This window comes from Sinohyriopsis cumingii, unplaced genomic scaffold, assembly GCF_028554795.1.
Source record: "Sinohyriopsis cumingii isolate HCF-2022 unplaced genomic scaffold, ASM2855479v2 utg002662l, whole genome shotgun sequence".
NCBI lineage: Eukaryota > Metazoa > Mollusca > Bivalvia > Unionida > Unionidae > Sinohyriopsis > Sinohyriopsis cumingii.
The window spans coordinates 89,365-105,974 of NW_028316266.1; the positions used below are offsets into that span (position 1 = coordinate 89,365).

At 33.2% G+C, this 16,610-nt stretch overlaps 1 protein-coding gene across 1 annotated transcript in view; it reads left to right on the forward strand.

The window, feature by feature from the left end:
- The window catches only part of LOC149770132 (uncharacterized), a 72,374-nt gene extending 60,647 nt beyond the window's left edge, over nucleotides 1-11,727 (forward strand). Inside the window, exons 4-8 of the mRNA XM_089949346.1 lie at nucleotides 1,147-1,365; nucleotides 1,795-2,085; nucleotides 3,844-4,401; nucleotides 5,690-5,896; nucleotides 7,506-11,727. Coding sequence (XP_089805472.1) covers nucleotides 1,147-1,365; nucleotides 1,795-2,085; nucleotides 3,844-4,401; nucleotides 5,690-5,896; nucleotides 7,506-7,894 — 1,664 coding nt within the window. The 3' untranslated portion in view covers nucleotides 7,895-11,727. The remainder of the gene's footprint in view (nucleotides 1-1,146; nucleotides 1,366-1,794; nucleotides 2,086-3,843; nucleotides 4,402-5,689; nucleotides 5,897-7,505) is intronic.
- The last annotated feature ends 4,883 nt before the right edge of the window (nucleotides 11,728-16,610 follow it).

A 16,610-nucleotide genomic window follows, 5' to 3' on the forward strand; every position in this document is an offset into this window, starting at 1 on the left:
GAAATAATTGTCAACATTTTCCGCATCAGCGATATAGAATGATGACAGCCTGGCGAATACTTTTTTAAAATCTTATCTTCGAAAGCAAAAGCGTCCGATGAGTGGGCTAGGTATCAGCTGTAAAAAGCTAATGCCTGTTCTGTTTGCATACCATCGTTGTCAGAACAGTAGAATTCACGCAAAGGCGTTTTGATTTTTCCAGTTTTAATAAGTGAGGCAAAATATCCTTTAGCTTTCTGTCATTACCAACGGTATCGGCCTATTACTCCACGTGATAGCCCAAAAAGTCATAGAATATTTAAACTGTACGTTTCCTACATTCATGTAAAAAGTCTTAACATCGTTCATGGTACCTTCGATTCGTGTTTTCGGCAAAAACATGTTTCAAAGTTATGAGCGATCATTGTAGCGCAATGATGACAAGTCTCTTAAGGAGTGACCTCATGTTCGATTCAGACGTCGTTAGAGGGTTGCATAAAACACTGAGCGAAAACAGAAATAGTATGGGACCCACCAAATATATTTTGAGTGCACTTTTCAGCATCCTACTTTTCCGACATAGATTAGTTAAATATTCCCGAATACAGTCGTTGCAATCATCCTTGTTGTAAGCGAAACAAGCAGCAGGATGGTTCAAGAATATGAATCCTTAAACCTTGAGAAAATTTGAATTAAAAACAATAAAGTTTACACAATAGTACAGTTTGTCTTCCTTGTGCTGGTCATTCGAAAGATTGTGTGGGTTTTGTCATATGTCTAAATATAACACTGATCATCTAACCTGACGACTTAAAAAATAAATATACCTAGTTTATTTTCTGGACAAATGTATGAGTGAATCTTCGGAATTGGTACCAGCATTCATTCCACATTCTACATATACTGTCAAACATTCAGAGGGCAGGATTAAGGTTATGATGGATTTCAGGCTAATATAGAGGTATGTAACTCTACTGGTACTTGAATATGGTATTTTTAGCGGAATTTCCCATATCCAAAGAATGCCTAATTCATTGAGATAGATGTATTGCTAATATAGTAATTCGAGTAAGATTGCTAAATTAAGACAAATTTTCAGAATCATAAAATCCCACTCATGATGAAATGCTTAGTTATAACTATCGCATCCCCAACTTTACTTTGCAGGAGATGGTGGCTTTGGAGATGGTACACTTGGAAAAATAAAAACACCCCTTGAATTTTTCACTGCTCTGAGAAGACGGAGAATTCTTACAAGGGACAATATAACATTTCTCCAAGCGATGCTATGGCGTTTGAAAAGACTAGATCTTCACACAATGTGCGTAGAGCATGCACGAAAATTCGGGAATGTGTTATATTTCTATGCTCCCTCTCTAGAACCAGGCATGTTTTCTTTATATTCAGTTATAATTAAAGGTTCAACTTATTATCTATTATCTTTTGAGAGTGTATTATTTCAAAACATACACATAGAGAAAAAGAAGCAAAACCTATACGCATTATTCATCCAATTGTATACATGTGTTACATGTGAGCAATACTGAATGTGCACATACAGCTGCAGGTTTGGTAAATTGGTAAATATTGATTAATAAATCAGAAATGATCAGAGAAAGCTACGTATTGGCCGATTCGATTCTATAATAGATTAGAACCTGTACCCTTCTGGTGGCGAGTCAGGCTCGCTAGCAATGGAGGTACAGTTATTCATGTTAGAAATAGAAAATCTTATATTTATCAAAGTTGAATGTACTAAAACGGAATAGGATATATGTATAATAAATGTCCTTAATATGTCACAATATTTTTCAGAGAATGGCTATAAGCACATCAAATTTCACGTTGTTCGAAGCGACTTGAAAGATTTTGACCGAACTAACTTGGAGACTATACGCATAGTTGTTGCTGAATTACTTTTGGTCCCGCCCGAGTTTGTTCTTGTTAATGGTTTGGAGCCTTCCTCTAGTTTGATAATCACATTCATGATGCCAGAATACTACGCGTCATTGCTCATTGAAATGGTCGTGGCTAACAGAACTCCAGAGCTGTTAGATGTTGGGATCGATACAATCTATTATGATGAGAAACCCTACCATCTGCTTGGTAAGCCAATGCTGGAAAGAAGTATTCTTAATTTAAATGTATTGAGCTTTTAAAGCCCAAACTAATTAACTTAAGAAATTGATATATTGCAATTAGTGTGTTATCATGTTTAAAATAGCACACTATCTGCCTTTTTGCCACTCGTATTTCCATTGTTACTCACCCGCCCTCGGTACCGGAGTACAAAAAAGTTTTTAGAGTTGAACGACTTCACACGGAGTAACAATCATCTAACCGGTGTTGGATGATTTCTCTGAGTACTATATCTTCTTCATAACAACAATCCCTTTGATTTACCTCCTTCAACAGCAAATGTATGTAAATGGAATTTCTCCTTGAATGTGAAATATGAAAATCAGTAAACTATTAATCACTTATATTCAGGTTGAAATCATCGAAAATAAAATAAAAGAATTAATGATCCAATTAACTAATTTAATTAAAAAATGCATGTATGCATGCATGCATGCATGTATGTATGTATGTATGTATGTATGTATGTATGTATGTATGTATGTATGTATGTAAATGGTATCAACATTATGCTTACGGAACTGAATAAATACTGAAGACTGATATACAAGCAACTGATGATTGGTCATAACCACGGTTGATGTGTTTCAATACAAGCAATTTAAATTAATGATATTTTTGCTTTGTTCTGAACTAAACTTCAACACTGGAATGATTTCTTTTTTTGAAAGCAATAAACACTGTCACCTTTAGTGGTCTCAGGAACTGGATCAAATATATTGATAACATATTTCAGTCAACCTCAGAAATTATAACTGTCTAGAAATTTGGCCACAACATTTTTGAAGAGATATATTTGGCATATATCTGCCCCTTACATACATACACTGGTGTTGTAAAGAATGGTTGTTTGGCTGAAGGCTCTTAAATTAGAATAACTACTATTAGAAGCAGCGCGAGAATTGAGTCTGGTCTAAGTAGAAGTGTACTGCATATGATTTATGAATAATCTGAGTGGACTACCTTGCCAGAAAGACGAAATTTTCATAAACTATGTTATGTTCATAAAGTTGTTAACTTTAGGGTATGAAATCATTTCAATATCTGCATCGATCTTGAATGCAATACTTTATAATTTCATTAATGTACAAAGTTTCCTTTCCCTTCCTTTCCATACATCTCATCCTCTCTCTCTCTCTCAAAGCTATTTTACCTGAATCATATATATGTACATATAAATATATGAAACCATATTCATCTCTTCCGCAATCTATGTCCATTTCTTATTGAATGAATGGGATGTATTCATTTTAAGTTGTGAGAATTGTAAGCCGACCCAATGTATCAACAACTATGGCAATGCAACAATATATTTTAATAACAATGTATGTCTTACAATATAAAGCGTGTGGATAGATATGAAGAACTCGAGGAATTGAACTTTTAAATGAAATCATCAAAGCATCGCTTTTTCTCAAGTCGCATCATAGCTCATTTATGCAAATAAAACTTTCTACATGCGTGTATGACATAAATTCAACACATTATCCTTTTAAGAATTAATAACCTGACCCCATAAAATGTACGAGTGATTGCTTCGATAAGTATATGATATTCTTAATGCTTACACCTTCCAACTAATTTTGTGCACATTCTCTTTCATGTATGTAGGTGAAAATAAAACCTAAGGAGACTTGCATTTAAGAAATGAACAATATATTATATTATTTAACTATGATAATGTCTACAGTAATTGTTTCATGAATTTTGTTTTCTCGTTATTAGGGAAACCTAATGAGAAAGGTATTCCAGACAAATTTCCAGGAAAATTTGAAGATTGTAAAAAGCTCTTGGAACGGCTGCAAAGAGCTGAAACATGGCTTGATGAAAGGGAAAAAGAAGTTATAGAACTGAGTAGATTACTAGATAAAGCTAAACTGGATTTGCAAAAAGCAACGGAAGAAGATGTCGATAAGAAACTTGTTGAAATACCTTCACTTCAAACCCTAACTGCCTTCGCCTATTTAGAATCCTCTATGGAAAAAGCGAGGGAATCAGGGCAATATACAGAAGATGTCATGAAGCTTTTAGAAGCGAACACATATTTTATATCATCAAAAACGAAAGACGAATGCAGACATGACATTCGAAAGTTGCGAAACAAAATAGAGGAGCTTCATCTTGATATGTCTAAGCTAAACTTCAGGAATCTTATGTCCAAATGGACTACAGCTGATGCAAGCGACATAGTAAATCATCTACCGGAACTATCCTTGAGGAATGCACATGGACTTTCAACTGGACTTGATGATCTAGGAATATGTTTCCTTATTTTAATATATGGTAAGCAAGATGATCATTTTTAAAATCGCAGAAAAATTAAACATTGTTGGATATTCTTAGTAGTGTAGTCAGCCATTCGATAACAACAAGAATCAACCCCTTTTTTGTCCTTTTGGATTATATAATTATCATTCTCTCTCTGTCTCTGTCATTCTTTCTTACATTATAAATGCATGTATGTGTGTGTGTGTTGCATCGAATAGTTGTGTTATGGGGTGGAAATGAATAGTGGTAAAAGTTAATATCATTTTTTAAGGAGAGAAAAATGTACTTTCTCTATAAGAAAATAATGCTCAACTGTTTTAATAGTCCAAGTCTCTGACGACACTCTTGGTTTAAAAGTAAAACTGAAAAACACAAATCAATATTTGCTGGCCAAAATATCCATGGTAATTTGTGATAAGTGATTTGCAGAGCTCTTTAGCTTCAATATGTATGTGCGCCTGCGTGTGAATTTGTTTATTTGTGTATGTGTGTGTGAAACGACGATGTGTGCGACATGTATGGAACCGCATTGTGGTAGGATTGACTCTACATTATAAGGGGAAAATTTAAGTCTCCCAACGAATTTATGTGGTCATTTTGTACTAGTCCGAGCTTGTCACGTCAAACAGCGGTGACGACTATTGAAAATAAAACGCATATGCCGGCAAATATTTCACATGTAAAATTGCATGTCAATGTGTGAATTGTACAGATCGGTAGCTTAAATATTTGTCGTATGTTAGGGAACTTGATATGTGTCAACTCACTCATGTTGCCTCTGATTTTATTTGGCCCATATCAAAGCTGTTATTTAACACGGAAAGAAGACATTGATATGAAGATATATATGTTGCCGAATATGGACTAAACAAGTTAGTTCACGCGTGTTAATGATTATAAATGAGAATATATAAAATGAAGCTGTAGACCTCAGCAAGTCATATGTCTCGTGATTCATTGGTGGCAATAGAAGCTGCGGTGTTATGGGGTGGCGTAATTTAAGTTCTTTAATAAACAATTGGTTCTCATCTGAAGATATTTTTCATATCTGGACGTAAACATAAAATGCAGGAATAATAATCTTTATCTCGATTCGTTCATTACATTCAAAAAATATTTACACTCAATAATCGCCAAATGGACATAGTTCTAACTACATAGAACTGACGACAAGCATAATTATTTCCCTGATATATCAATTGTCGACTTATTTACAAGTATTGTCGTAAAATGTTTGCTTTCATCGATTATGATATAACGCTTCGTGTTCTTTATTTCAATAATAATCTTCTGAAAATTGCAGTGGCAGCAGCAAAGAAACGTTCCGAAATGCTTCGAAAACTTAGCAGTCAATTGACATATGACGAACAAGTTAAAATAAGAATTAGACTGGCTTCTGATTGGACGCAGGAAGAAATACGTCATGTAGAAGTCGATCCTGGAGATTTTCTTGAAATGGCAATCAAGAAAGAGCATCATAGAAAAGGAGAGAGTTCAAAAGTTAACATTTGTAAGTAATATGCATAAATGTCAAGCACATCATATCTCTATTTTTAGTGAAACTATTAACACACAGATAAGAAGCAAAGTGAAATAATTCAACAAAATAAAGTATAAAATAAAGTGCTTTGGAAATTGAAGCATAGGAACGATAAAACAGCAAATAGATGAAAAGATTGGTATGAAGAAATTAATGTTTGTGTGTGTGATTTGATCTTTAAGAGTAGCTTTAACAACTTGTCAGTTATATATCTACGATGTCTGCAGTGTTGCCGTTTATAGTGATGCATTGTACTGCGGCATCAAGCCGAAGACATATAGAATCATGTCCCACCCAGTCACATTATCCTGACACCAGATCGACCTGTCCCAACATCAACATCTTGATGCTTAGCGCCTATCAAGGCAGCTGTTAGTAACATTTCTTTTTTTTAAAAAAAAGTATATGGCATGACTTGGCAGCGGTTCGAACCTGCAACCTCCCGCATTCGAGGCAGACGATCATACCACTAAGCCACCGGAGCGGTCAAGAAATATATGCTCTGAAGAAAAGGACACAGGAAGTTGCGGTATCTGGTGCCTAGACACATGTATGCCTGGATATTTTCTATATTTCTGCAACAAAGACCGCTGTATAAGAGTATGCGTTTGCACATGGTAAATTATTATCTGACTCAGTATATTAATTTAAGGCTTTAAAGCGCATTAATGATACATTTTATTACTGAAATAAACCCATGAAACATCACTGTCGCATTTGTCTTTAGATTATCGCCATCATCGTCAAGATTGGGTCATTGACGCCTTCATTCAAAGATCACGTCATCAATGCAATTGTCGCAACGACATGTCAATAAGCCAAAAATGAGCCCACTCCCAAAAGGAATAACATTCGCAAATCACAGATGATAACTATACAAATAAATGCAAATACATGAATACATAAATACCATATACAAGCATACGTAAGGGAGTGTCTTTTCTTCTGCTTTTACAATTATATATATATATATATATATATATATATATATATATATATATATATATATATATATATATATATATATATATATATATATATATATATAGTGTTTTAGTTTGGTATGATTGCCTCTACATTGTAAAAAGATTTGTGCATAAGAAAATGAGTATAACATTCTATTAATGTATCTGCGTTCGATGCTGTTTTCATAGACACGATACCTTTGTCTCTCAGCCGAAATATATACATGAAACTCCGTTTTTTATAGTTAAATTTTTACAAAACCAGAATTTATATTTTAGAGGTACAGAAGCCTTCGGCACATATATCTCCTGGGATGGAAACGTGAAATTCTTGAACTAAATTAAACTAAGACATATAAGGAACACCAAAGAAAGATTGTTCGGATGATATCGCAATTATCTGAGTATTGATCTGATATAATCGCTTGTCATCTTCGTAAAATAAAGCACTTTATTTTTAGAGACACCACGAGTGTATTCCTAAAATGAAAACTGGTCAAATAAAGATATGTTTAACTTTAAAATATTAAACATATTTTTAATTATTCGACATTTATAATATTTATTTATTGTCAAATTGTGATGGATTCAATGATATCTCATTTCCGTTTTAGTGTCGTTCATAGCACCTCTTTTCAAGCATGTAAATCGCAGTGACCTTGCAGAAAGGCTCCATGAAGAATGCAAAAGAGTGAAGGAAGGAATAGATCTGAAATTAGATCTGCCATTGGCTGCAAGAGATAGCACGGGGTCATCGAATCAGATGACATCGACAGAGTCACCCCATGGGATCAAGGATAATCAGTTTGACGAGGTTCAAAACACGTTAAGGAGACTTGAAGACATGCTGAAGAAACTGATGTCACGTGCTTTTACAGGACGAAATGAAGTGCGTGAAGCAGAATTTTTGCCTAAAATATTATCTTTAAAAGAGCTTGAATTATCGTCTTCATCCTCGACTGTTCTTCACCCAAGCAACATGTTAGATAACCTTTTCATATAGACCTGCATGAGAAAGAGACTAGCAAATGTTGTAAGTTGAACCGATGAAATTCCTGTCATTAAAACCTTAACTAATAAAACAAACAAATATTCAAATTAGTTATCATCCAATATTTGGCCGACAAGTTTCTGTAACATATAAGTAATATGTACAAGGGGCAAAGGCCAACGTACTCCGGTCAGATAGGAACACAACCAGAGAAGATTGTATTTGTTTTCTTCTTGTAACACAGCAAATAGACCACAAAAATCGGACACACTGTAAACCTTTTTTAAATTTATGTTTTTTAACTCACTCAATTCAATGACGTTGGCATGAATGTGAACTTTTCGTTATAAGTACCTGTTTATTCCGAGTAAGTCCGAATTGACACAGGTTGGATTCTTAGAATGTATCATTTAGTAATATGAAGTGATCGTATTACCACTTAAAAAAAACAATCAAATAAAGTGGTGAATGTCGGAATCTCTTTGGAACAATTTCAATTTCTGGATAATATTTGGACATAATGAGATTTTACCCTCGTTTCATTTTGTGCATATTTGAGGTTCAATAAAATACTGAAATGTATGGAGGCACCAAAGTTTTAATGCAAATATGGTTGGACGATAAGGTGAATACATTCATTGCAAAGCAAAGGACACCAAAGACACTTCATCACAAAAAGGGCTGTATACTGCGAGTTAAGGAAATACATTCCCAAAAGTGCAAAAGATAAATAATTGTAAACAAAGTTAGACAAACTTTTCTCAATAACTACAAACATGAAGTACCACAAGATAAAATATCAAACTTAGAACTCTTACAATTGCTAATATTTTAAATGCGTTGAATCCTATACGGATTGGAATAATATTTTCTGAATGTAAATTAAAAATATTGTTACAATGTTCTGATTAATTTGTAAACAATTTGTTATTATTTCATAGGGTTCTGCTAGAAATTTCGGATCCAACATTATCTACACTGTCTTTTAACCAACAAAAGCCCTTTTATGAAGAATGCAACATCCTAAATTGTTATGATCATGTGGAGATAATATTTTATAAATAGAGGAACAATTATCTAATTATCTCTAGAGAATTTTGTTAGTTTGTACAGCGAACCCTCAATGCAGTTGAGTGCACATCTTCGAAACTAGCTCTTTGTATATGCTAGGTTAGAGCCTTATTTCATAGTGTGTGACCTTCGTGAGTATATATACGCCTGAGTCAATGTCAATTATAGCGTAATATATGCTGTTATTTATATTTAATTTATTCTTTGCACCTGATATTTGTCACGATTTTAGTGATGTTTCCTAAATTGTTAGTTCAAAACCTCACCTTGTTTACGATCTAGTGGATTGTCTCACAACATTATGCGGCGTCATAGGTCAGGTGATTTTACATATAAATGTTACTTAAATACATTTTTCGTTCCTATTCATATCATTCGTTAGGAATCTATGCTCATAGTTTTGTCGCTATGTTCAGATATAATTCTAGAGGATTATTTAAATCATTCATTGGAAGTACTAAAGCGGTAATTGACTGGATAATCACATTATTGTGAGATTTGTTTTACTTCATTCAAAGTCATTTTGTATTACATCACTATGGTACATCATCACATTCCAGACTATTGGTACATCAACACATTCATGTATAATATAATTCATTCGGAACATTCTATACTTTTGGACTTATGACTGAATATTTATAATTATTGGGGATTTAATTCACAATGTTAGTACTTTTGAAATTTCACCTTGTGTTACAGGGATGTAAGTTATTTGTTAGTTTCGCTTCTTTCTGATCAATAGTCGAAGGCTACAGATTCGTAACAATACTGAGTGTCATTAAACTTATGTCAGAGTTGTGCATCTTCCGGGTAGTATCATCGCCAATTATGTCTAGTACTTAAACCTTCGGAGATTTATAACGAGTGCACCTGATCCTACTTTAAGAATATTGGTATGGACATTATATATATATATATATATATATATATATATATATATATATATATATATATATATATATATATGTATTCTCGGAATAAAACAAAACAGTATGAAGACAAAGAAGATAAAGACATGATGAAAATATGCTTCCAAAACGACGTGTGGCTTATAATCTTGGTCTCTGGAGAAGCAAGTTCAAAGAAGAGTAAATAGATAAGATAAAGTTTGATTGCCTTACTTTAGACAAATGTGTGGAGGTATGCCCCATTGGTCCAAATAAAATACCATGGCACCTATTATCCCATATCCATTTCAAGTACCAAACAAAAGGTGAAGCAGAGTGCATTTTTCTCGGAAATGAAGGGTTAAATAATATAAATGGTGTAGATACTTGTATTGGAACTGGAAATAATTATCTTAAGTTAGTCACGTTGAGGAAAGAAAGTGTACCAACTTTTCAACTTTTTAAACATTACGTGAAAATATAATCAGTCATTATTAATTGAATATTCATCCGTATCTATATATTTTCATTCGAAATCTTCTCATTATTTTTACAGGTTTGTATTGAAATTGTGGCTTTGTGTTCTTGGTGCAAGGGAGATAACACAATAAAATAATTTCATTGCGTTTCCATGTAATATAAAATTGTTTCTGGAAAAGGTGTTATTGAACTTTCATGCAATTATATTATCTAATAATAAATAATTTATAAAGTCACATCCAGCATTTGACGGTGTTTGTATATAACATAGGCCAGTAATTATGGTTTAATTTTGTTCTGTGATATGAATAAGCTGTTACATGTCGTATAGTTCAGATGCCGTTATGTGGAATACAGCATTTTGTGAACATGCTATGACTCCATGCTGTGCTAGATTGTTTTGATAGGACCAAGCGATTGAAGAACAGCGGGAATTGTATTGGCGGATTGGGAAATATGTGACCAATGCACGTAGTGCTCATAAATTCCAGAAAAATGTGAAGACATTCGAAAAAGAGACTGCTGGATAGTCACCATAAAGTCACAATAAGCTTACACATCTGTACATATAAAATACAGGCTAAAAGAAACAGGCCATATATGACTCTTCCTGCTAGCAAATGTGATACAATAAAGAACGTATATGACTCCTTTCGATTACAGTAAGGGAACAATATTTTCTGCTTGTAATTTTAAACTATCATTTCATTCGTCTGTGACTGACGAGAACGCCATCAACCTTTACCGGCATTATTGAACTCGCAGCCGGTACTTATAATTGCTTAAAATATACTTAAGATTGTACGTTCAATAGCCATTAACAACTTTGATCTCATCGTATAAGAACGAAATTCTCATAAGGGAAATCCTGAGGGGGAATACGCATGAAATATGTTAAACAAAACTACTGTGAATTCATGTTTAAGTCCTATTACTGTTGTTGACATATTACCGTTTTGTACTTTGAACTTTTAGCCAATTCAAATAATTAAATCAACTAAAAGCGTTAATCTGAGAGGTTTCGATTTGTCTTCCTCTTGTTATATAATAATAAAAAGTCCCTAAACGGGTATGAACACAACTTATGCTTATACCGAGTTTTAAAAATGATAGTGATCGATATGGTTACTGTGAACTCCACTATTTTAGAGCGAGATACCGAATTCTTACAGTTAATGCATTTCAATAGAAATATTAGCTTTTATGCTGACTATAAATTGATATTACTAGTTAATCAATCTTTTGCATGTGGTTCTGAGAATTCAACATCTAATACAATCTCAGGCTATCAATATAATAGAACAGTAAAATGGTCCAGTGTGTAAAGTCAATATCGAGATTCTTGTAATTTTACAAGTGCGACATTCAAATTTAAGAAATACATAAATAAAGTTTAAAAAATCACCAATAATTTGCTATTTTTTCAAACTTTAGAATATCCTGACAGAAACTTCTGTCTCTGATGAAAAAGTTTGATGTTTATAACACGCTGGAGAGACGAAAATATGCATACATAATTACAGATAAACATTCATTCTTACAGTCAATTACCGACTTGTATTTAGTCCTACACTGGTCAAAACAATCGAAAAAAGTCCGTGCTATCCAGCGTCTACCCTTATGTTCAACTCCAGCTATTCCAAACTTATAAGTCTATTGGATATTATATGTTATGATCGTATAACTAACGCCTGTTCGTAACGACCAATACATTTCCACCGACAATTACATGAAATTGGGAATGGGGAAAGGGTAATATACTATGTTGGGATAACGAACACACAGTCTTAAAACCCAACAGATGTCCATAAAGACACACACACACACACACACACACACACACATACAATGAAGGGATGAGAAAAAAGGGAGTTATGTTTTTACATGATATCTATTTTCACAGATCAACACACTTCTTTAAGGACATACAACTGCTCGTAAAGATCCTGGATAGGTAGTGAATGGGTTTATATAGATTGATAGCTTACAAACACTTACAAACAAGCAATCACACTAGCTACCAACCATTTGACATTTAGTATAAACCTGATGGGGTAATACGTGTATGTTATGCTATATGTAAAGCACTTATAACCAAACTCTTACACACACACCAAGGCATATGTCAATAGAGAAAAATGTTCTTTAAAACAGTAATTTCAATGTAACACTCACACATTTACCAATTAAATATTTTTAGGGAAAATATAGGGCACAAAACACTAACACGTCTATTATTGTTGAATGTTATTATATTTGGTTTTATAAACTCAACGACTTGCTATATAATTTCAACGAACAACGGGCCGACGTGGGCAACTTCTTTTAATGCATTCGGTGACCCTGCCTTATATAATCAGAACTGAACTTTTTATATGTAACGATGGATATGTTTCTGCCATTTTAAAATTTGATAAATCGTTTAAACTTTTAATTCACAATATTACGTTTGCAATATTTGATTTAAATACAAAATAAAGGAAATGTAATACTGTAGATGTTGGTGTTAGCAATGATACTATAGAATACCCATAATGCTATATATTACTTTGTAGAGATGAGTTTGGAAGGTGAAACTTGCGTTAGTTTTCATGCCATATCCATTCTCTCAGATTTATTCGATATTCATCTGTTTGTATCTGTGTACAAAAGATTCGTTTCCATTCTTTGCTAATTCATTAAACCTTTTGTTCATTAATTCACTTAGAAAAGTTATTATTAACAACGATTCCCCAGATCACATAGAATATGGCTGTCAAACATAGAATATTTATTTTGGCAAAGTGTTGGATTATTTTGCTCTAACCTTTTCAATATTAATAAGTTTTTGCTCTACAGATCTTTGCCTAATAAAAATATTTCTTTTTGGATAAAACATTAAACCAATACATCTTTTAAATAACACTCAGTTGAGTGCGTGTGAAACTTCCAATATGTATAATGTTGTTTCCCTTTCTAATTTGTGTTTTCTCATTCAACTAAGTATTTGACCGATATGTTTCTACTCTATCATGCCTCCTAATTTAAGTAATGTTTAGCCAAATTGTTTTCAAGTGTATTAATTTTAGGTAAAAGTTTTATGTGGGGTTTCACTATCCCAGGAGCTTTATATTTAGATAGTTTGGTGCAGATCCGACCCCAGAACAAATTTAAATATATTTTCAACTTTGATATGCATGCATTTTTAAAAACAATTTGGAGAACGAATGTACCAAATGCATGCTTTTCGACTTTTAATCACAACTCATTATATATACGGTTTAAGGTACCTTGGCTTAAATCATCGCCATCTAGAGATTCAGAAATGGGTAAGCTTAGATGTCCTCCAAAATACATAAAAATGCAAAAGTAAAGGCGAACAATGGTAAACTCTTTTAGGTAAAAAGAATAATATTCGGCATAAACTGCACTCTTTTCAAACTTTCAAGACTTTTTAAACTGGAAATTGATCACAGGAGACATGCCAAGGCAAGAAGGTCGCATACCTTTATAGACCTTATACGACATATCAAGAGAACACATGCTCGTAATGTTTAGGAACTTCATACTTTTGTTACCAATATAGTGTACATGCAACATTTATGGTAGAACAGGTCCAAAATGTAATATCAAAGTTCTTCTTTATACATGTGGATGTTTAATTTATTTAACTTAATACAATAAAGGTTCGATTACAAATTTAGGCATATATATGTAGGTTTTTAAAAAAAATCATTAACGCTTTACCCAGACAACCTACTCCAAAATGTATTTACCGTGGATCATAGACAAGCCAAAGGATTCGACGGACTCCATCGATGCTAGTGCGCCTGCAAGGCTGGTTCTCAGACTGTTGGGTGTTCTGCCCATACATCTAACGTCCTTTGGTTTAAACACGGATAAATGACGAGTTAGCAAATAGAACATCACTAACTTGTCATTTTAAGGATGCATAATATATACCGGAATCTAAATATGACAACTGAGAACTGATTATTACGCCACAAATTAAAAATGCATCACAAGTCATCCATCTTTATTATGTATCAACGTCATTTTGAGATTTTGTCCAATTTGTATAGTGATCCGTATCATGATGTTACTATTATTATGGCATGTCATTTGTGTGATAACGAGAAAGAGAGAATTATAATACAACATTGAAAGGAATACAAATAACTGTATTTATCTCTAATCTTGAATTTGTCTACATTTGACAGACTAATTTTTTTTCAATATTCACTTTCAGACATTGCTGTGTGTGCAGCCATTGGCAAAATCACTCTGAAAATTATAAAATGAAATAGGTGTCGCTGTCTACGTCAAAGTTCCAAGTGATATATTGTTCATAAAGTAAACATTGAAAAGAATATTAATATATAACAGATGCTCTCCCAAGCTTTAATGAGAGAAGGAGTATATGACCCCGCCACTTTCTACAAGAATTATATTGACCTAAATTATGGAGTTCCACGAATCTAAAAATCTGCTGCACATCTTGGTTAATTATGAACATAAATGTCTTTTAGAAACGGACAAATATACATTTTCTGTGAAAAAAGCATATTCAAAATTCTAAATCTGATTTGACTGTCTGATATAATTTTAAATATGCAGTAACACTCTCAAGATTGCGGATCAGAACAATCGCCGCTCACAGCATACACTCTACTAAATTCACTTTTGAAAACATGATCAAATGTAAACAAAATTTGATATATATGTACGTATGATAAGAGTTTTTCCCAACAATTGTTCCTTTTTTTGACTCCTATTAGTATGTTGTTTATCACGGCTACTTATGTAAATAATGAAGGGAGATTCGAAGAAAACCCTACTTTAAATATTTATGCAGATCGATTATATTGTAAATTCTTAGTCTGGCTTGTAAACCATCTGCAGATTTTGAGTACATGATTGATTCTTAATATTAGGTTAACATTACGCAAATGTACGTAACACTTCTAAATCGCATTATGAAAGTTTAAGATATTATAATGTGACTATGTCGTAGGCAAAATATAAAACTAGCATAACACTTAGTTTTGATGGGTTACTTGTTAAGCGATAAAATGAGCATATATTGGCCTCGTTCTGTCTAAACTAACGACACGAAGCGGAATATCACCGAATTAAGTACAGAATTTTACAGCAAATTTGCTTATTTGACAAGTTACCACTCTAAATATATTAATTATGGGACATTTTACCTGGAACGCTACGGTGGTTGTACTATAATACGCTCGTGATAGTTTTGGTGTTGTGGGGTTCACACAAATGTTAAGCAAACGATAGACTTTAAATGGCGACCAGTTCATTTGGTGGAAGAACCACCGATATACTGGAAGATACCTGACACCTTTCTCTTATATCCACGTTCAAACGCACGTGGAGAGCAGTGCGATGTCAATGATATGACCACTTGGCCGAATTGGGGACCATATCACTATGTTCTCTTTTGGGATGGGTGTGGGTTGAAGGTCGGGGAAGAGAATATCTGCCGTTTTAAATCAAACAAAAATTATCAGCAGCTAAAATCTCTGTTGTGAGGTAAATATAGTGCGACATTGTATTCACCACCATGTCGGTCTCGATTTTGTTCTAAGTAGTTCAGGAATATTCTTTCATGCATAATTGAAGCATATGCTGAGATGTTTAGTTCTCCTGATTATTCATCACGTGGTTATGACAACATAATGCATAGTAAAACACCAGCATCATTTACGATCTTTTTGGACATTATAATTGCCATCCCATATAACTGTCATTATATCCAAGGTCCCTGTTTCTGTACTGTGATACGTAAGCTGCTCGTCACAAAATATGGCATGGAATATGTTATTGTTTGACTAAACCATATAGATATTCAACAAACTCACCAAACTTCACCAGTTTATATGTCAAGCTTTAATACAGTCCAAATTATTTTTCTCTCTCACTCCACATCTCTGCGTACTTGGTCCGTTATGCATGAGAAAGGAAAGGGGAACATAAAGCAGAAAGGATTGAGATGAAAATGGAGATTATTAATATATTTTATCGTTATTTTCATACGTCACTAATGATTGATGTGTGGAAATTGATCAATGATGTATAATCAGCTGCAGACGACCGCAGAATGTTTATATATGCGTGTTATTGTGCAACGGGCGGATCACAATTTGAACTTTTTTATACCAACACTTTAAATGCCATGTTATTATATATATATATATATATATATATATATATATATATATATATATATATATATATATATATATATATATATATATATATATATATAATTGAGTGTTTTATTTATCACG